The sequence below is a fragment of the Trachypithecus francoisi genome, unplaced genomic scaffold, assembly GCF_009764315.1.
Source record: "Trachypithecus francoisi isolate TF-2019V2 unplaced genomic scaffold, Tfra_2.0 Lachesis_group0, whole genome shotgun sequence".
Classification (NCBI taxonomy): Eukaryota; Metazoa; Chordata; class Mammalia; order Primates; family Cercopithecidae; genus Trachypithecus; species Trachypithecus francoisi.
Window position 1 is genome coordinate 66381166 of NW_022681453.1, and position 23270 is coordinate 66404435.

The following is a 23270-nucleotide window of genomic DNA, read 5'->3' on the forward strand; positions in this document are numbered from 1 at the left end:
ACTTTCACTTGCTCAAGAATTTAATGATTTGTTACTCTTCTGCATGCATGCTGGCATGTTTGATGAAAGTTTTATCAGTGATCTCCCACCCTGAGAATTATTTGGGTGACAGTCTTTTAAAGCATTGGTGTGAAGACTAGAAAACCTCCCAAAATAACTAGCTACATTCTCAGTTACATTTTGGTTTTCCTTTTTGTTTTGGTTGGTGCTTTTTCTTATTGTCTTTGTGTTATAACTCTTCACATCCTCCAGACAACCAATTATTATGACCATTTTCTTGAACATACCAAAATCAAAATCCTATCATCCTCTACACTGTTTTTTATGTCTTCCTGTACTGCTGGCTTCACACTGAATCTGGTGACTTGATATTTAGACACAATGCAGGAGAATTTTTTAGAAACATGTTCTTTATAGGTCTTGATGACATTGATTTTTTTCAGTCTTCCTTGAGTGAGCTGGGTGGTTGCAGACCTGCGTGTTACCTCCAACCCCTTGCGGCTGCCTTGGGGTCATGCTACCTCACAGTGACAACTTCTCATCTTGTGATTTGTCATTCTGATCAGGTGATGCATTTTAGGCAATAATTTCCATATGTGAGGATCCAGGGCCACCAGGAGTGCTGCTGGCAACTTTCTCAGGGCCTTTTCCCCTTGATACAAGGCTGTGCCCAAAGACATAACACTGGGACACAGAAATGGGCCTTTCATTGAAGACCCAGGCTTTTTGCCCAAGTAGGTGTCCAGCACCAAAAATAAAAATAAAGGGTAGGCATCATTCAGACAAAACCAAATGGTAATTTTTAAAGAGTAAAATGTACCTCTGGCACATAAATCCTGACACTCATGAGACTGAAATAGAATGTCTTCTTAAAATGGCATGACTGTCAACAGGTCAGTGAAAGATGTGACATTTGTAAATGCAATGGAGATAATCCTCACCTAATGGAACAGATCGATTCCATGCATGTAATGGTGGACACATGACATTATGCATTTGTCAAAAACAATGGAACAGGCCAGGGCAGTGGCTCACGCCTGTAATCTCAACACTTTGGGAGGCTGAGGCAAGTGGATCACCTGAGGTCAGGAGTTCGAGACCAGCCTGGCCAACATGGTGAAACTCCGTCTCTACTAAAAATACAAAAGTTAACTGGACGTGGTGGCAAGTACCTGTAGTTATGGCTACTCAGGAGGCTTGACCCAGTAGGTGGAGGTTATAGTGAGCTGAGATCACACCACTGCATTCCAGCCTGGGTAACAGAGCGAGGCTCCATCTCAAAAAAAAAAACCACAAAAGACAAACAAAAACCAATGGAACTATACAATACAAAAAGTGAACTCTAAACTATAGATGTTAGTTAACAACAATGCATTGGTTCATCAATTGCAACAAATGTATCACACCAATGCAAGATGTTAATAATAGGGAAAACTAGGGGAGAGGGAGTATTTGAGAATTTTCTGTTTTCTGTTAAATTTTTCTGTGTACCTAAAACTCTAAAAACAAAGTCCATTCATTAAAAAAAAGGTAATAATGAATTTGGGAGCAATACTAATAGAAACACACTAATGAGAGTGTGCACGAATAATAACTTTATTCTACTTTTCACTGTTAAAAACAGGCAACACCTGTGGTATGTGCTTACTTCAAAGTGCCAAATGTTGCAAAGGGATTATGAAAACTAGATATGTTCAGAATGGAAAAACCGACGCCCTGAAAGGATGCAAAACCATGTCACATGAGGGTATGCAGAAGGGAATGAGGATCTTTGACTTGAGGAGTAGAGTTAATGAGTGGGGTAGAATGCAAGAGCAGTTGTCTTTAGACATTTGAAGGGCTGCCTTATGAAGGAATGATTTCTACAACTCTACACTGGTATGTAGAGCTATAGTAAAACACATTTGGGCTTAACATAAAGCTACATTTTTAAATAATTAGAACTGCCCTAAGATGGAATGGGTCAACATGGGAAACAATAACTTCCAGGCAAGCAGAAGACAGACCATCACTTAGTGGTCTGGTTTTACATCTAAGTGAATTCTTTTGCCTTTTTTCTCCCATATTTTTCTTAATTGAACTCCCTAGCCTATTTTAAATACATTTTACTAGTAAAAATAGTTTTCTTTTAGTACTCATATCAGAGGTGACAGCAATGAAGGACAGTGAAAATGAAAGAGTGAAATATTTAACATTTAATAATGACATTTTGTGCTTATATCTGCTAAGGATTACAGCTATCCAAAACACAACTCATACCTGTTACTTCTCACCAAATTAGTAACCTGTGTTTCCCATTTGTTCTTAATTTGATAATTGTAACAGCTTTATTTATTGGGTACCTGTTATGTGTCAGATATTTTGTAAATATTGTCTCAATTTAATCTTCACAATGAACCTGTGAGACAGATTTTACCTGTACTTTCTGAATGAGTAAACAGGCCTGGTACAGTGGCTCACATCTGTAATCCCAGCACTTTGGGACGCCAAGGTGGATGGATCACTTGAGGCCAGGAGTTCAAGACAAGCCTGGCCAACGTGGTGAAACCCCGTCTCTATTAAAAATGCAAAAAAATTAGCCGGGCATGGTGGCAGGCTTCTGTAATCCTAGCTACTTGGGAGGCTGAAGCAGGACAATAGCTTGAACCTGGGAGGCAGGGGTTGCAGTGAGCTGAGATTACACCACTGCACTCCAGCCTAGGTGACAGAGGGAGACTCTGTCTCAAAAATATGGATGGATGGATAGATAGATAGATAGATAGATAGATAGATAGATAGATTTTATCTTCTAGTCTCTCTCTCTATATATATACGCATATATATATGTTCAAGGTGACTAGAAGATAAAATGATTTACAAATTGAATGTTCAAGGTGACTAGAAGATAAAATGATTTACAAAAATGGAGTAGCAGAGCTCACTCCTGGTATAGCAGATAAGGGCACACACATTGGAGTCAGAGAGATTTGATTTTGAATTCTGGCTGTAACATTAAAAAGGCCATTTACTGTAAGGCTTGAAAACAAAGGTTGCCTGGGATTTGAATCCCAGCTCCACCATTACTGAATGTGTGACTTTGGGCAAGTCATTTATGTTCTCTATGCCTTGGTTTCCTCACCCAGAAAGTGAGGATAATGATACTACTTGCCTCACAAGGAGATTAAGAGAGTTAACATTAGTTTAATGGTTAGACCAGTGCTATGCGCATGCTTGACTTTCCTCTCTTTCTTTGCCTTGTCTGGTTTTCGTTTTTATTTTTATTTTTATTTTAAGTTCTGTGGTACATGTGCAGGATGTGCAGGTTTGTTACATAGGTAAATGTTTGCCATGGTGGTCTGCTGCACCTAAATACCCATCACCTTGGTATTAAGCCCAGCATGCATTAGCTATTTTCCTTAATGTTCTCCTTTCCCCCACCTCACCCCCCAACAGGCCCCAGTGTGTGCTGTTCCCCTCCCTGTTTTCATGTGTTCTCACTGTTCAGCTCCTGCTTATAAGTGAGAACATGTGGTGTTCGGTTTTCTGTTCCTGTGTTAGTTTGCTGAGGATAATGGCTTCCAGCTCCATCCATGTCCCTGCAAAGGACATGATCTCGTCCTTTTTATGACTGCATAGTATTCCATGGTATATATGCACCACATTTTCTTTATTCAGTCTATCATCAGTGGGCATTTGGGTTGATTCCATGTGTTTGCTGTTGTGAAAAGTGCCGTAATGAACATATGCATGCATGTATCTTTGTAACAGAATGAATTATATTCCTTTGGATATATTGCCAGTAATGGGATTGCTGGGTTGAATGGTATTTCTGGTTCTAGATCTTTGAGGAATCACCACACCATCTTCCACAATGGTTGAACCAATTTACATTCCCACCAACAGTGTAAAAGCATTCTTCTTTCTCTGCAGCCTTGCCACCATCTATTGTTCCTTGACTTTTTATTAATCACCATTCTGATTGGCATGAGATGGTATCTCATTCTTTTAATGAAGGCCCATTGTGGGATGCCTGGAATCTCAAAGTAGTGTGCAACCATAGTTTGCAAATGAGATGTAAAAGCTATCATCTGTCTTACCTATTATTATTATTATTATTATTATTTGAGACAGAGTCTTGCTCTGTCACCAGGCTGGAGTGCAGTGGCGCGATCTCGGCTCAGCTCACTGCAAAAACTGCCTCCCTGGTTCAAGCAATTCTCCTGCCTCAGCCTCCTGAGTAGCTGGGATTACAGGCATGCACCACCACGCCCAGCTAATTTTTGTATTTTTAGTAGAGACGCAGTTTCACCATGTTGGCCACGATGGTCTTGATCTCCTTACCTTGTGATCTGCCTGCCTTGGCCTCCCAAAGTGCTGGGATTACAGGCGTGAGCCACTGCGCCTGGCCCCAATATTTTTAAGAAAAGTGACAACTTTAATGCTGGGTATTACTCCCACCCTGAAGTCACCATTGGCTTCTGGCAGGCCACTAACAGACTCCATGAGCAAGGTTAGCATGTTCTTAGTCATGATGTCTTGGACATTGTGAAGTGCAACCAAAAAAGAGACTTGTAAAGGATCTCTTTTGCAAATTCATCTATTTCATCCATTTCCACTTCTTCCATTTTATCCACTCTTCTGGAAAGCATTACTGTTGTACCCGAATGTTCCAACGTACTGATTTTTAAGGAGACAGAAACACTCAGGATGTTTTTATGTCTGATTTGAGATTTGAAAGGATTTGGCCTTTATATTACTTTCTATTTTTAAATACTTTGGAAGAAAATAGATTTGATTCATTGCCTTATTCTTTTAATAACAAAGCCAATGGTAACTCATTGGCTAAAATATTGCACAAAGTTAAACATTATATTTTGTAAAGTCAGATTTACTCATCAAATCATGGGGAAAAAAAGTAACAAACATGATAGTAAATGATGGTGATCATCTACTGATTTAAATTAATAGAGCTACAACAGTTTACCACAAAGAAGTTTCTGTTACTGCATAACAAAAGGACAGTCTATAGATGTAACCAAGACACAGAAGTGTTGCATATTCAAAAAGAAGACTGGATTTGAGTAGACCTTTATCACAAAGGAAGGGGACAATAGAGACTCTGACTTCCATTTTTCATTGTTTTTTATCTTTGTAAGAGAAATAAAGGAGCTTTCCCTTAGCATAATAAAGAGTCAAAGTCAATAGTATTCACAGTGAAGAAGAAAAGTCACTCTCCTTAGAAGTAGCAAAAATCAAAATAAAACAAAAGTCAGATATGTGTTCTGTCACTACTTTGCTTCAATATGTTATTTGGAACTCTTCTTGGTCATCAAAATAAGGTAAGGAAAAGAAAGAGGATAAGTATAGAAATGAAAATGATAAAAAGTTATGCTTTACAGGCCTGGTGCGGTGGCCCACGCCTATAATCCCAGCACTTTGGGAGGCCGAGGCAGGTGGATCATGAGGTCAGGAGATCGAGACCATCCTGGCTAACACAGTGAAACCCCTTCTCTACTAAAAATACAAAAAAATTAGCCAGGCATGGTGGAGGGCACCTATAGTTACAACTACTCAGGAGGCTGAGGCAGGAGAATGGCGTGAACCTGGGAGGCGGGGCTTGCAGTGAGCCGAGATCGTGCCACTGCACTGAGACTCTGTCTCAAAAAAAAAAAAAAAAAAAGAAGTTATGCTTACAAGTAATACAATGTATTGTGAAAATAAAAAATAATAACATGATTGAGAAAGTGAAGACAACTCACAGAATGGGAGAAAATATTTTCAAATCATATAGCCAATAAGACTTGTACCTAGAATATATAAAGATCTCTCACAAGTCAACAATTTTAAAAAATCCAATTTAAAAAACAACAACGGATTTGAATAGACATTTCTTAAAGGAAGATATACAAATAGCCAATAAGGACATTAAAAAGATGCACATCATTAGCCATTAAGAAAGTGGAAATCAAAATCACAATGCGATGCCACTTCAGGCCACTAGGATGATTAAAATGAAAAAGACACATTGCTGGTGGGAATATAAAATAAGGCAACCATTTAGGAAAATAGTGTATCAGTTCCTTAAAAAGTTAGTTACCACATGACGCAGCAATTTCACTTCAAGGTATATACCCAACAGGCATGAAAACATACGTCCACACAGTAACCTCTGCAAAAATGCTATGGAATGAATGTTTGTGTTCCTCTCTAAATTCTTAAGTTGAAGTCCTAATTCCCAATGTGATTGTATTTGGAGCTGGGGCTCTTGGGAGACAATTACATTTAGATGAGGTCACGAGGGTGGACTCCATGATGGGATTCATACAAGAAGATGAAGGGACAAGCCCATGTGAAGAAACAGCAAGTAGGGGCCATTGACAAACCAGGAGGAGGGCCCTTACTAAGAACTCTACCACGCTGGGACCCTGATCGCAAACCTCCAGCCTCCAACTTACGAGAAAAAAAGTTCATTTTTGAAGTCATCCAGTTTGTGATATTTGATACAGCAGCCCAAGCTGACTGAGACAACAAGTGTTCACAGCAGCATTATTCACAATTGCCAAAAAGTAGAAACAGGCCAGATGCGGTGGCTCACACCTGCAATCCCAGCACTTTGGGAGGCCGAGATGGGCGGATCACGAGGTCAGGAGATCGAGACCATCCTGGCTAACATAGTGAAAACCCATCTCTACTAAAAATACAAAAAAATTAGCCAGGTGTGGTGGCGGGCACCTGTAGTCCCAGCTACTTGGGAGGTTGAGGCAGGAGAACGGCCTGAACCTGGGAGGTGGAGCTTGCAGTGAGTCAAGATGGTGCCACTGCACTCCAGCCTGGGCAACAGAGTGAGACTCCATCTCAAAAAAAAAAAAAAAAAGTAGAAACAACCCAAATGCCCATCATTCGAATGGATAAATAAAAGGTGATATACTCATACAATGGAATATTATTTCTTTAAAAAAAGAAAAAGTAATGAAGTTCCTATACATTCGACAACATATCTTGAAAACATGCTAAGTGAAAGAAGCCAGGCACAAAAGGCCACATATTGTATGATTCCATTTATATGAAATGTCCAGAATATATAAATCCATGAAGACAGAAACTATAGTAGTGGTTACCAGGATTTAGGGGAGAGGGAGGAGGAAATAAGGGGTAACTGCTAATGCATACGGAGTTTCTTTTGTCGTGATGAAAATTTCTTTATTTATTTTTATTTTTTAGAGACAGTCTTGCTCTGTCACCCAGGCTTCAGTGCAATGGCACAATCATGGTTCACTGCAGCCTCAATCTCCCTGGCTCAAGTGATCTTCCCACCTCAGCTTCTGAAGTAGCAGGGATTACAGGTATGAGCCACCACACCTTGCTGAAAATTTCTAAAAGCAGATAGCAGTGGACTCCGTAAACATACTAACAACCACTGAATTGCACACTTTTAAAGAGTGAATTTTATGGCATGTAAATTATATCTTAATAAAGCTGGTATCAAAAAACAAGAATCAATAAGCCAAAAAACAATCAATAAACCAATTCCTAGAAAATATATAGATATATGAGATCATATTAACAGAATAACTTAATTTTAATGGCAAAAATAAGCCTCAACAGATAGTCTCTGCTCATGTGTAAATATAGTACAAATAATAATAGTCTCCAAGCTAAATCATAGATCTAATAAAATAAAACTTTTAATTCAATCTCAAGACACTAACACGATAAACTATAAAATTTGATAAAATGAAAGCAAAATGTATATATTTTTTAAAAGATAATACCAAAGGAAGTGATTAGGAACTTGGCTTGCTACACTTTAAAATGCATCTTTCCACAGACTGGGAGAAAATTTTTGCGAAAGACATATCTGATGAAGTGTTATCTAAAATATACAAAGAACTCTTAAAAGTCAGCAATTTTTTTAAAAAAACACCAAATTTTAAAATGAGCAAAAGATGTGAACAGACACTTCACCAAGGAAGATATACAGACAGCAAATAAGCATATGAAAAGATGCACATCATGTTAGTGAGTTGCAAATTCAAACAACAATGAAGCCGGGTGAAGTGGTTTACATCAGCCTGTAATCCTAGACTTTAGGAGACTGAGAAGGGAGGATTTCTTGAGTCCAGGACTTCAAGACCTGGACAATATAGTGAGACCTCATCTCTGCAAAAAATAAACAAAATAAGCCAGGTGTGGTGGCTTGTAGTCCCTGCTACCAGAGAGGCTGAGGTGGAAGGATCACTTGAACCCAGGAGGTTGTGGCTGCAGTGAGTGATTGCACCACTGCACTCCAGCCTGGGGGATAGCGCGAGACTCCAGCTCAAAAATAAGTAAATAAAAATAAAAACAAAACAACAGTGAGCTACCCTATACACCTGGTAGAATGGTGAAAATCCAGAACACTGACACCACCAAATGCTGGCAAGGATGTGGAACAACAGGAACACTCATTTGTTGTTGATGGGAATGCAAAATGGTACAGCTACTTTGAAGACAGTCTTGCAGTTTCTTACAAATTTAAACATACTCTTCTCATATGATTCAACAGTTGTGCTCATTGGTATTTATCCAACTGACTCGACAACTTTTGCCCATGGAAAAATCTGCATATACATATTTATAGCAGCTTTAGTCATAATTGCCAAAGCTTGGAAGCAATCAAGATGTCCTGCAGTAGGTGAATGGATACATAATCTACAGTACATTCAGACAAGGGAATATTATTTAGTGCTAAAAAGAAATGAGTTATCAAGACACCACACACACACACACACACACACACACACACACAATCATAGAGGAAACTTAAGGCATATTACTAAGTGAAAAAAGTCCATCTGAAAAGGCAAAATACAGTATGATTCCAACTATATGACATTCTGGAAAAGGCAGAATTATGGAGGCAGTAAAGAGATCAGCTGTTGCCAAGAAGGAAGATGAATAGCAGAGCAGAGAGAGTTTTTAAGGCAGTGAAATTATTCTGTATGATACTATAATGGTATATACATATTATTAAACATTGTCAAAATCCACAGAATGTACAGCACCAAGAGTGAACCCAAATATAAACTAGGGGCTTGGGTGATAATAATGGGTCAATGTAGGTTTATAAATTGTGACAAATGTACCACTCTGGCGTTGGATGTTGATAGTTGGGGGGATTGTGTGGGGGTGGGGTGTGAGGCATATATAGGAATTCTGTACTTTCTGCTAAATTGTGCTGGGAACCTAAAACTACTCTAAAAATTAAAGCCTATTTTTAAAAATGCATCCTTAAATAACAATTATAAAACTAAATAGTTCTAAGTTAAGAATGGATAATATAAGAACCACAATAGCAATTCTAGAAGTAAGCCTTAATCTCTCAAAAAGTTTTACATATGGGCATGTTGGGCATGTTGGCTCATGCCTGTAATCCCAGTACTTTGGGAAGCTGAGGTGGGAGGATTACTTCAGGCCAGGAATCTGAGACCAGTCTAGGCAACACAGCAAGTCCTCATCTATACAAAAACTTTTCAACAAATTAGCTGGGCATGGTGGTGTGTTCCTGTAGTCCTAGCTACTTAGGAGGCTGAGGTGGGAGGATCACTTGAGCCCAGGAGTTCCAGGTTAGAGTGAGCCATGATTAGGCCACTACCCTCCAACAGAGGTGATAGAAAAAAAAATACGTTTAACATATGAAATATTAAGGAGAGTGGATCGATGAATCATAATTTAATAAATATTGTTGGAAAAGTTGGGTTTTATTATGAAGAAAATTAAACATCAATTCATACCTCACAATCAACACGTAATCACAGTAAAACTAACCCTAATGGGTTACAATTTTTAACTTTTAACACCCCAGAAGTAGTAGAATAAAAGTTCTATATTTATTTAATTAATTGTACTAAGGTGAAAATGTTGCAACTAATGAAGCAAATAGAAGATCTACCAATGGCAATTGAAATGGATTCGTATAAAATACTAAAACGTTAATTTTAAAGACATTTGCAAAACAGCAGTTACTCAAGAAATGTAGGTTGATAAATTAACACAACGGAACACAAGGCTCTGTCCTCAACCAAGGTGGTAAACTGTCTAAAGTTCCAGAAATGGAATAGGGGATGGCAGTTTATGGAGTCCATGTGATAAATCAAAATCGTCTTCTATCAGATGATTCATGAGACGGTGAATTCAGAATGCAAAAATGTAAATGCACTAGACCAATGTGGTTCAGCTTTTATGTAACAAAGTTGCAAGTTGTTTTTCAGTTGCCATAGACCCCCAGGTTGAAGGTCACATAACTGAACACCCAAATGTGCAACCACGGGCAGAACCTAAGTGCTCCGCAGCAAGGAACGGGAACTGTATTAAGTGGTGGACACTACATGGCAAGATCCAGGATCCAATCAGATCAAACCCTGATGTCACTCCATAACAGGATCCAGTCATATCATGTCTCCTAGCATTACCTCATTGCAAGATCCAATCAGATCATACCCCATTATTCTGTGGCTATAAAATCTGACCCAGTCTCCAGCTTGGAGAGACAGATTTAAACAAGGTCTCTCTCTGTCACTCAGGCCAGAGTACAGAAGTACAAACACCACTCTCTGCAGCTTTGACCTCCTGGGCTTAAGTGATCCTCCCACCTCAGCCTCCTGAGTAGCTAGGTAGATGTAAGCACTTCCTCCTGTCTTTGTGTCAGCTCACTCAGAATAAATCTTTCTCACTGCAAAAACCTGGTACTTTAGTATTTGGCTTTCCATTGCACAAGCAAATAAACCCAGTTTAGTTCAGTGACAAAAGGGCACTTCATAGATATCAATGTTTAAAGCACTAGAATATGAGTTACATAAAAGTCAAGCAAATCAAGAATGGGTCAATTTTCAAAAATCTATTACTATAATTCACCATATTAATAGGTTTAAGGACAAAAAACCAATATGATTATTTCCAAAAATACTGAAAAAGCTTAGATCAAATTTAACACCGATTCCTAACAAAATCTCTTGAAAAATAGAAATGGGCCCAGCATGGTAGCTCATGCCTGTAATCCCAGCACTTTGGGAGGCCAGGGCGGGTGGATCACCTGAGGTCAGGAGTTCAAGACCAGCCTGATCAACACGGAGAAACCCCGTCTCTACTAAAAATGCAAAAATTAGCCAGGCATGGTCACACACACCTGTAATCCCAGATACTCGGGAGGCTGAAGCAGAAGAATCGCCTGAATCCAGGATGTGGAGGTTGTAGTGAGCCAAGATATTGCCATTGTACTCCAGCTTGGGCAACAAGAGTGAAACTCGATCTCGAAAAAAAAAAAAAAGAAAGAAAGAAATGGATGACTATTTCCTTCACATAATAAAAACAGATGTACTTCAATCCTAAAGGAGCATTATACTTAGGAAAACTCTGTAGGTATTTTTTCATTAACGTCAGGAACAAGGTAAGTATGGTAACTGATTTTACATTGTTCTGTAGGAACTAACTAATGCAATTATATTTGTCAAAAAATAAGATCATAGAATAGAAAAAGGTGAAATAAAACTGTCTTCGCTTGAAGGTGACAGAATTTATACCTGGAAGACCCTAAATTAAATGAAAAAATAAATAATAAAAAAAAACCTCAGCTGGCAGCAAGATATAAAATGAGCATGCAAACATCAAAAGCTTTAGGACTTCTACTTAGGCAAATATGAGTAACAGACTTCCTATCCCACTTTAAACAATTAGAAATTTGGTTAAAAGATATCTCAAATATTTTTTGAGATATTTGATAACAGGCAATATGGGACAGTGATTCCTCGGAGAGAAGAAACAGGGTGAACTCTACAATTGCTCTCTTCTAGGCTTACCACATGGAGAGCGGTGCAAGCCACAAAGTAGGAAAAAGAAACTCAGGGGAAGCCTGGAAGCCTCACTGAGTGACGAGACAGACAGGCTTGGGACTTAAAGGAGGCGAAAATGACTAGAAATTACAGGTCAGAGTACTGGAGAGGAGAGAGTTGCGCGAAGAGCTCCAGAAGTCTACAGAGTATCCCCGTTGCGTCTCGAATGACAAAAGGGCTAGGAATAGTGCCTGTTCTTAATAGCCACAGTAGAAAAATCTCATAACGCTTATGGTACAAGGTAGAGCATTCAGAAGGGTTTTGCCTTCATGATGTAAAAATTAACTATAGATTAAAGGTCACTCTGCTCCTGCCTAACAAAGCTTAAAAGCAAGCCTCAAAAGGGTGAAACAGTTCTCAAGTAACTTAACTGTAACCCAGATACCATCTCAAGAATATTTGTTAAAGTGCAAAAATATCCAGGACTCGACAAGGTGAAATTCATATAATGTCTGGCATCCAATCAAAAATTACTAGGCATGAAAAAAGTAGCAATATATAATGCATAATGAAGAGAAAAATAAATCAATTGAAATTAATTTTAAAATGATACAGGCTGGGCATGGTGACTCACACCTGTAATCCCAGCAATTTGGGAGGCCAAGGTGGGTGGATCACCTAAGGTCAGGAGTTTGAGACCAGCCTGACCAACATAGTGAAACCCTGTCTCTACTAAAAATTCAAAAAACAACCAGCCAGGCATGGTGGCAGGCACCTGTAATCCCAGCTATTTGGGAGGCTGAGAAAGGAGAATTGCTTGAACCTGGGAAACAGAGGTTGCAGTGAGCTGAGATCATGCCATTGCACTCCAGCTTGGGCAACAAGAGCAATAATCCATCTCAAAAAAAGAAAAAGATACAGATGATAGAATTAGTAGACAAAGATATTAAAACAATTATTATAATGATATTTCATACTTCCAAGAAGGTAGAGGAAAACACGGGCATACTTAGCAGACACTTACTATAAAGGAGAACCAAATCAAACTCCTAGAGAGAAAAAATACAATGTCTGAGGTAAACAAACAAACAAACAAAAAACATTGTATGGGATTAACAGCATAATTATATACAGCAGAAAGAAAAGACAAGTGAAATTTAAGTCACAGCAATGGAAAGCAAGCAAAATGAAAGACACAGAAGATAATGAATAAAGTATTAGTAAGCTATGGCAAAAGTTAAGTGGACTAATATGAAAGAGAGACAGGATGGTACAGAAGAAAATACTCGAAGAAATTATGCCCCCCAAAATTTCAAATTTGATGAAAACTATAAACCAAAAAACATGATAAACATGAAGAAGAACTACACCTAGACACATCATACTTGCTTAAAACCAGTGATAAGGAGAAAATCTGAAAAGCAGTCAAAGGAAAAAGAATTACACACAGAAAGATAAAAATAAGAATGACAGCAGACTTCTAGTTAGAAACAATGCAACCCAGAAAACAGTAGAGCAGTATCTTTAACTGTCAACTTAGAAAATGTCATTCATGCTGGGTGCAGCGGCTCCTACATTTAATCTCAACACTTTGAGAGGCTGAGGTGAGAGAACTGCTTGAGCCTGGGGGTTGAAGACCAGCTTGGGCAATATAGTGAGACCCCATTTCTACAAAAAATGTTTAAAAACCAGCTGAGTGCCAAGGTGGTGCGTGCCTGTGGTCCCAGCTACTCAGGAGGTTGAGGTGAGAGGATCACTTGAGCCCAGGAAGTCAAGGCTGCAGTGATCGGTGTTTGCACCACTGCCCTCCAGCCTGGATGACAGAGGGAGACCTTGATTTAAAAAAAAAAAAAAAAAAAAAGGAAATATCATTCACAATAAATGTGAAATAAAAACCTTTCAGACATGCAAAAGCTGAAAGAACTCATCATCAGTGGACCAGTGCTATAAGAAATGTTGAAATGTTAAAAGAAGGTCTTCAGAGAGAACAAAAATAATGCTAGATGAAAAATGGTCAAATGTAAGTAAATATAAAAGACTGGTTCTTTTATTTTTTTAATCACTTTTAATCTCAAAATAACCAAAACTATCTAAAGAATGAATAACTAAGCTGGTGGTCTTTCACGTCCTGATTTCAAAACATATTACAAAGCTACAGTAATCAAAACAGTACAGTACAGGCATAAAGAAGACATATAGAACAATGGACCAAAAACGAAAAGTTTCATGGCATTGAATTTGGCAATGATTTTTTGGATATGACACCAAAAATACAGGCAATAAAAGTAAGAATAAACAAATGGACTATGTGAAGCAAAAAACTGCATTGCAAAGGAAACAATCAACAGAATAAAAAGGTGACCTACAGAACAGGAGAAAATATTTGCAAATCATATATTTGTGAAGAGGTTAATATTCAGAACATACAAAGAACTCCTGCAACTCAACTTCAACAAAAACCTGATTTAAAAATGGGCCAAGGACTTGAACAGACATTTCTCCAAAGAAGATATACAAATGGACGACAAGAATATAAAAAGATGCTCAACACTGCTAATCATTAGGGAAACAAAAATCAAAACCACGGTGGAATATCACCTCACACCCATTAGGATGGGTGCTGTAAAAGAAAAGGAAAGCAAAGGAAGAAAGAAAATAAATAATAAGTATTGTCAAGGATGTGAAGGAATTGGAATCTTTGTGTACTGTTGGTGGGAATGTAAAAATGATTTGGTTGCTATGGAAAACAGCATGGCAGTCCTAAAAAAATTAAAAATAGGATTACCATATGATCCAGCAATCCCAGTTCTGGATATAAATACAAAAGAATTGAAAACAGGATCTTGAAGAGATACAGTAATTTGTCACTTAATGATGGGGATACAGTCTGATAAATGTGTTATTAGGCAATTCTGTCATTGTGTGAACATCATAGAGTGTACTTACACAAACCTAGATGGTATAGCCTACTATACACCTAGGCTACATGGTATAGTCTATTGCTCCTAGGCTACAAATCTATATAGCATGTTACCATACTGAATACTACAGGCAATTGTAACACAATGGTATTTGTGTAGTAGACATACCTAAATATAGAAAAGGTACAGTAAAAACACAGTATTATAATCTTCCAGGACCAGCATTGTTTACATGGTCGATCACTGACTGAAACTTCATTATGCAGAGCATGACTGTATTTGTACACCCAAGTTTATTATTATTAGTCACAATAGCCAAAAGATGGAAGCAACCCAAATCCATTAATAGGTGAATGTATAAACAAAATATGTTTATATATACATAATAATATTATTCAGCCTTAAAAAGGAGGGAAATTCTGACACATGCTATCACATGGATGAACCCTGAAGACATTATGCTAAGTGAAATGTCAGTCCCCCCAAAAAAAATACGTACTGTTTCAGTTTTGCAAGATGAAAAAGTTCTGAAGATTGCCTATGCAACAATGTAAAAACACTTAACACTACTGAACTGTATACTTAAAAATGGTTAAGATGGTAAATCTGATGTTATATGTATTTTATCATTATTTTTAAAAATAAAAGAAAAAGAAACTTGGTAGATTTCAGTGCAAATATTATCAAGGGTAAAAATGTCATTTCATAATGACAAATGAATCAATTCATCAGGAGGAAATAATCCTAAACATTTTATTCCTAATAACAGAGCTTCAAAATATATGAAGCCAAAACTGATAGAACTCTGAGGAGAAAATAAACAAATCCACAATTATAGTTGGAGATTTCATCATCCTCTCTTAATAACTGATAGAACAAGTAGACATAAAATCAGTAAGGACATGAGGACTTGAACAACAACCAACTCCACCTAATTCACATTTATAGAACACTCTACCCAGTGAGAGAATGTATTTTGTTTTCAAGTGTGCTTGGGAATTTACCAAGATAGGTCGTATTCTGTCCATAAGACAAACATCTCTCTCTCTCTCTCTCTCTCTCTCTCTCTCTCTCTCTCTCTCTCCTCTCTCTCTCTCTCTCTCTCTCTCTCTCTGTGTGTGTGTGTGTGTGTGTGTGTGTGTGTATAGTTATTGTTGAGACAGAGTCTTGCTCTGTCACCCAGGCTGGAGTGCAATGGCACAATCTCAGCTCACTGCAACCTCTGCCTCCCAGGTTTGAGCAATTCTCCTGCCTCAGCCTCTCGAGTAGCTGGAACTACAGGCGTGTGCCACCAGGCCTGGCTAATTTTTGTATTTTTAGTAGAGACGAGGTTTCACCATGTTCGCCAGGCTGATCTTGAACTCCTGACCTCAAGTGATCCACCCACCTTGGCCTCCCAAAGTGCTGGGATTACAGGTGTGAGCCACCGGCCCTCAATACATAGGTTTTAAAGAACTCAAATAATGAAAAATATGTTTTCTGACCACAGTGGAATTTAACTATTAATAGAAAGCAGTAGCAAACTGGTGATACCTAAGGCTCCAAAGACTCTCTGATGGATGATTTTATTTACATGACATTCTGGAACTTTAGGGACCAAAATATGACCCCTAGTGGTTGCCAGGAGCTCATCTTGAGTGAAGAGGTTGAAGACAAAGAAACTGATAGAAAACTCTTTTTTATCTTCATTGTACTGGTAAACGTTTGTCAAAACTCACAGAACTATACACTGAAAAGTGTGAATTTTCTAAATATAGAAAAGCTGTCTGTAAATTACACCTTAATTTTTTAAAATGAAAGAAAACATCAAAGCATACATACATGTAAATAGACAATACAGCGAATGAGAAAACCTCATATATAATATTGAGAAAAAATTAAACAAGAAATATTTTATGTGAAGATAACTATAAACCTTCCTAAAGACACAAAAGTCGACTTAAACAATGAAAATGCATCCTATGTTTTGCTTCCTTTTGTACGTGCTTCAAAACATTCTTTCATAATGGAGATTTCACTGGTTGTGTCAAGGATCAGTACACAGAAATTTCAATTTGTACACAATTCTTAACATACACACACACACAAAATTTAAAAAGTCGTGTATTGTAATTCTTTTTAAAAGTCATTTTAGTGACTTTCCAGCTTAAAATTTGGAGGCAAATTTTCCTTAAGAGGATATGAAGTACCAGTATCTACAACTGTTGATAAGCTGTTACCTATGTCCCACCAATTCACAATTTAATATCATATACATTACATACTCAAATTCTCAGTCTTTCACAGCACATTAGGTTAGACCATGTCAACACCACCTAAAGATATCAGTTCTCTATAATTTATTAATTTAATGCAATCCCAATAAAAATTCCAAAGAGTTTTTCTTTCTTTTTTTTTTTTTTAACTGATCATACATCAGAAAAGTTCATAAGGAAAAATAAACAACAAGAATAGCTAGGAAAACAGTGACAAGGAAGCACTCTCTAGGAAAAACATACAGCAAAGCCTCTCTAAAGCAGATGAATGAACAGGTCAATGGACGAAAAGAGAAGGTCCAGAAATACCCAAACTACATATGAAAGTCTAGTACATCATAAAGCTGGTATCTCAAGTTACTGGGACAGGGATAACCTTTATAATAAATGGTGTTGGGACAGCTTGACACCCATTTGAAAAAAAAGTAATTAGATTCACTCCACAAACCACACACAATAACACACTCCAAATGTATTATAGATCTAAATGTAAAAAATAAATCAGTTCAAGTATTAGAAGTAAGCATAAGTGAATTCTTCTATAACTTGGGTGTAGGGAAGAATGTGACTAAAAGCTATATATTAAAATATGACTAAAAGTCTAGACGTCATAAAATAAAAGACTGGTAAGTCTGGCTACACAAAATTTAAAATATTTGCATGGCAAAGAAAAAAAAGCCACCATACGCAAACTCAAAAAACAAAAAATAAATTGGGAGGACACATTCATAACACATATCACAAATAAAGGACTCATATCCCTTCAAACTTTATAAAGAACTTTTAAACTTAAGTGGGGGTCGGGGGAGACGAGAAATCCTAAGGAAAAAGAAGCAGCACGCTCCCCCTTCTTCCGGAACAGGGAAGTCCCTATAGTCAGCACCCTCTGGAAGAGAGGGTTCTGCCTGGCGTGGGGTCTCTGCGTCCGCCCGGGCTGCTGGGTCTCGCAGGCCCCGGGCTCAGCCCTGCTGTCCCCTTCCCACACCCGTCCCCCACGCTCACCATCATCCTCCCAAAGGAAGAGAGGCAGAAGGCCTGAAACGCCCAAGGGTTCCAGCCAGCCGCACGCTCCCCGCCTCAGGATCTCGTCGGGCTCTGGAAGTACATGTGCAACTGGATTCGCAAGTTCTTCGTAGGTCAGAGCCCCTGGACTCAGAGCAGCTGCCTGAAGGGGCCTGAGGCAACCATCCTCGGCTTGCCCAGACTGCCGGTGCGTCCCACCCAACAGGCTTGTGCCTCGAACTTCTTTCGCTTTCTTTTTTCTGAATACCGCTTCTGCCAACATTGAGGCCTCGAGTCTGCAAACAGCTGCCTCAGGATTTTGTCGACCTTTGAGAGAGACGTTGCTGCCAGACAAATCCTGGGTCAAAGTCCTGGGCTCTGCAATTTTATTAGTTGTATAGCCTTAGTCGATAGCATCTGTACAGTGGGCACAGCCATAGCTATTTTATGTTGTTATCATGAAGATTAAATGAGATAAAGTCTGTAGAATGCCTGACACATTAAAACACAAAAATCAGTATTCCTTTCCTTTTCTGCTGGGCATCCCATTCCTTGCCCCCCAAATCTCCCTACACACCCATCTTTAGAAAAATACACTGGGTTCTTTCCTGTGCTCCCTAAGCCGGGGCTGGAGTCAGGTTCCCCTCTGGCCCAACTGATTTGCTTTCTAGGAAACGGATTTGCTTTCCAGGAAACCGATTTGCTTTCTAGGCTCACCAGGGCGGGTATTAAAGGACCAGCGAGTAGGCCAGGCTAGGAGCAAAACTGCAAATTTAGTTTTTGGTCAGCCAGCTTTGTGGGGGAGGGGTGAGGTCCGTTGGTCTCCGGCAGGGGAGGCCGGGGGAGTCACCCGGTGGAGCTCTAGGGGGAGGTTCCTAAAGCAGTCCCGACAGGAGTGGGGGCTGAAGAAGTTCCCGCAGCGCACCCGCAGGAGCGGCTTTTATGTCCTGGGCCTGGGAGTGGGAGGGCAGTGGGGGGGACATAGGCCAGTCGGGGCCAGGCGGTAGGCGTGGCTAGGCGGGTTCCGGTTTTTCTCCGTGGGAGGTCGGGTTGCGCCTGCGCAGTCCACCAGTGTCTTTCCCAGGCGCGGGAAAGTTGACGGTGAAGAACTCGGTACTGCGCCATCTTGCCTCCTTTCGTCCAAACAGTCCAACCTTTTATTGATAATAGTGATAAGGAGTTCAGTGGTCTGTCTGGCTACTTCCTGCTGCTAAGGGACGTCGTTAAGGATGGGGTCTATGGTTGGTATTTGGACGTATGGATGAAGAAGCATCTGGTTGAAGGTGATGCGTGTGATCTCTTGAACTTTGGCTCGGAGAAATTTGATTAAAACAGGAGCGAGACATAAGACAAAACAGAGGATTAGTATGGGAATTAGGAATGGGAGCATCTGCTGTATCACGGGCAGCAGCCATATCGGTGGTCCGGGGGTGAAGGGGGTATTGTAGGTTTTTAATTCTGCTTTAATCCTGTTTAGGGTTTGAATGTTAGAGTCTACTAGGCCTGACTAGTTCACGTAATAGCAGCATTCTTCTCCTAAGAAGAAACATGTTCCTCCTTTTTCGGCAGTAAGTAAATCTAATGCTCGCCTATTTTGTGCTGCTACTTGGGCCACTGAGGTAATTTGATGCTGTAGAAAGGCCAGGCTTTCAGCTGAAGCCTCTATGGCCTCTCGGATTTGAGCTGCTAGAGATCGGGTAGACTGTACCGAGTGGGCAAGTGCCCCAGTTCCAAGCCCTGATGCCACTAGGGAGGAGGCCAGGGAGACTCTGATGACTAGGGGAAGGAAGACAGCCCGTTTTTGGAGGTTATTAGGAGGAGGGTTAAATTGTATGACAAGTTCAGCTATTTCTGCTTTGCTATATAAGGTTAAACTAGGTACTAGGGACACTGGGACACAGAGGGATTGACCAACGGATGTGTGATTAAGGACCTTGAAGAGAATTTTGTTGCACCAGAAATAACCTCCGATGGGAGCCATCTGGGTCTTAGCGGGTGGCTGGGTATAATTACACCAGGAGGTGTTTGGGGTAGAGTAGCAGAAAGGAAGGATTGGACTTTCTGGGTTTTGGTATAGTGGTACTTGGAGTAAGAACGGTTTTTGGGAGGTGCTTGTAGAGTTAGTTGTAGCAGCCTTAAAAGCAGTAGGTAAAGGGACTGCCACTAAAGGGGCTCTTTCAAGGGCCGCACAGAGGAAACAGTGGGAGAGATTTGTTAGGTTGGCTGCCTGTGTTAGGTTTAACCCTTGACGGACTAGTTTTAACCATGAGAAGGGGTCTTTATTGGAGGAGTGTAATTGATCTTGTAAGGCCTGTTCTTGTGATTGTATGGCTAAGGTTAAATTCTGTAGGACTTGTATGTTTTGAGGAAGGGATTTTTGCTGGACAAGTGTTCTTTTTTATTAGGAGAGTAGCCATGGGAAATGAACTAAGAATTGTGTAGCCTGTGTAGAGTCCACCTTTGACTCCGTCTGCCCATCAGGGGTCCCATGGGTCTTTGATATTTAATTGGTATTGAAGGGGGGTTCGTTGATTCGCAATGGTGAAGAGAGCAGTGGGTTTCTCCTGTCTCAAGGTTGCATAATGGATCTTACAATAAATATAAGGGCATCCTAGGTTCTTTTGTTTCCAGTAAGTCTTACAATTGTAATGTGTCTGATCGTGCAGGAAGCAGAGAGCCTTAGCTCTGGCCGCACTGCAACACGATAGGGTGAAATTTATAGTAAGATGGGGTTGGCAGCCTGAAGGGGGGCAGTCAGCAGTGCCTTGTAGCTGTGAGTGCTGTTTATTTTTGTGTGACCAGGTCTCAACTATAGAAAATCTCCATATGAAAGTTGGGTTAGTAATAGAGATTGAAATGCAAGAAAAAGATAGTACTATAAATATGAAACAGGACTTCATCTTCAGTGTAATCACAGAGTACACCTTGCCACTGAAGACGTTCTATAAAGGTAAGCAGGAAACCCACTGTGATGGGCTATTATCTGGAGGCAAGTAGGGATCTGGGGTAAGATATTGGAATTCTGTTATGTTTATATAGAGTATGGCGAGAAATCAGGATAAGCGTAAGAGGTCAGGGAACACGTGGTGGTTGGGAGAGTTGGGTGAATTTGAGACGGGTAGAGGTAAGTCTAGTAGATGTCCACTGATTGTCTTCTGTGGGGGCCTTTTTAATTGTGATATATGGACCCAGTGCGTGTGTCCTAGAAGTTTGGCTGCTGTGTATGTGGATAGGAGGACAGTATAGGGACCTTTCCACCTGGGTTGAAGATCTTTGGCTTGGATATCTTTTAAGTATACTTGGTCTCCTGGGCTGAGCGAGAGATGTGGGCTATAGGTGTCTGTTGGAGGGGGGTGTGCTAGTTCTGCATGTTGTCTCAGGAGTTGTCTCAAGAGGGTGAGGTATGGAAGATAAGTTGCCAGCGGGGAAGAAAGGGTGGGTAAGTGCTGGAGGGTGAGGGGCCGGCCGTAAACTAATTCAAATGGACTGAGGCCTGTTGGACTCCGTGGGGCTGCCCGCAGCCAGGTTATTACTAAAGGAAGGAGAGTTCCCCACGATTGTCGAGTCTTGAGGGAGAGTTTGGTGAGCTGTTTGATGAGTCCATTAGCCTTTTCTACCTTACCAGAAGACTGAGGTCTATAAGGGATGTGGAGTTTCCAGGTGATGTGTAGGAGTGCTGCCACCTGTTGGACTACCTTGGAGATGAATGCTGGACCATTGTCGGACTGAAGGGTGACCGGGAGGCCAAACCTAGGGATAATATGTTCAGTGAGTATTGAAGCAGCAATGTTAGTGGTTTCTCCTGTGGTGGGATAGGCCTCTATCCACCCTGAAAAGGTGTCCACAAGGGTTAAGAGGTATTTGAATTTTTAATGTTTTGGCATATGTGTGAAATCAATTTGCCAGTCTTCGCCTGGTTGGTGTCCTCTGAGTTGGTGGCTGGGATGGGGACTACGCAATGCGCCTTGAGGATTTGTCTTTAGGCAGATAGAGCACTGCTGGTTGATTATAAGTAAGTGTTTTTGCAGTGTTGGACAGTGGAGGAGGGGATTTAGAAAATTGTATAAGGCTTTGGGTCCTATATGTAAAGAATTATGTATGTCTGTTAGAATGGTATGGAGTTGTGTTTCAGGAATGACTAATTTGTTATCAATATATATCCAGTCGTCTGTAGTTAGTTTGGCTGTTGGATTCTGTAATAGTTTGGACTTTTCATCTTGGGTGTAAGTAGGGATATATTGAGGAGAGGGAAAACAAATAGAGGGAAGCGTGGGGGTGGAGAATCCGGCAGCCAATTTGGCAGTGGTGTCGGCAAAACTATTGCCAGCTGCTATCGGGTTAGATGGAGTTTGGTGGCCTTTACAATGTATAATGGCTACCTTGGAAGGTGCTGACAGTGCATCCAGTAGTTTGAGTATTTGGTTTTTGTTGATAATAGGGGTACCACAGGTGGTTAAAAACCCTCTGTCTTTCCAGATGACTGAATGGGTGTGTGCAATTAGGAAAGCATATTTAGAATCTGTGTATATGTTTACTGTTTTTCCTTTTGATAGGAGAAGTGCCTTGGTTAGTGCAGTGAGTTCTGCCTGCTGTGATGTGGTCCCTTGTGGTAGGGGTTTTGCCTCTAAAACTGTGGAGGAGGTAACTACTGCATATCCTGCCTGTCTGTTTCCTTGAGGGTTGATAAAGGAGCTACCATCCACAAATAGGGTTAGTTGTGCATTCTGAAGGGGGCGGTCATGCAAGTGTAGGTGGCTAAAGGGTTGAGCCTCCAGGACTTCAGGACAAGAATGTTTAGTATGAGGTGGTTTAAGAGAGTCTGGCAGTAAAGTGGCTGGATTTAGAGAGGAGCAAAGTTCTAAAGTAACAGTGGGGTCTTCTATGAATAAGAGATGGAAAAGTTGGAGCCGGGATGGAGTTAAGTGGCTAATACTTCTATGAGAGATGAGATCCTGAAGACGGTGTGTGTAGAGGACTGTTAGATTACTGCCTCTAATGAGTTTTTTCGCTTCCTGGGTCAGGCAGGCTGCTGCTGCCAACGCACGCAGACAGGGTTGCCAGCCTTGTACAGTTGGGTCTAGTTGTTTGGATATATAGGCCACAGGGCGGTGGGTGCTGCCGAAAGGCTGGGCTAAGAGACCAACTGCCACTTTCTGCCTTTCATCTGTAAAGAGTTGGAAGGGACGCTGGAAATCAGGCAGTGAGAGAGTGGTTCTCAGGTCCTGGTCCGTCCGCGGCATTGAAGCAGGAGGAGGTTCCTCAATCCTTAGAGGCCTGAGGAGGGGTCTCCTCCTGGGTTTCGGCAC

General features: G+C 40.3%; 1 protein-coding gene across 2 annotated transcripts in view; it reads right to left on the reverse strand.

Annotated features, from left to right (window-relative positions):
* The window catches only part of PARP15 (poly(ADP-ribose) polymerase family member 15), a 52084-nt gene extending 33557 nt beyond the window's left edge, over nt 1-18527 (reverse strand). Inside the window, exon 1 of one of the 2 annotated variants that reach the window (XM_033211020.1) lies at nt 17968-18527. In XM_033211020.1, the coding sequence (XP_033066911.1) occupies nt 17968-17970 (3 nt within the window). In that variant the 5' untranslated portion in view covers nt 17971-18527. The remainder of the gene's footprint in view (nt 1-17967) is intronic. The other variant, XM_033211021.1, reaches the window with a different exon arrangement.
* Between the last annotated feature and the right edge of the window lie 4743 nt (nt 18528-23270).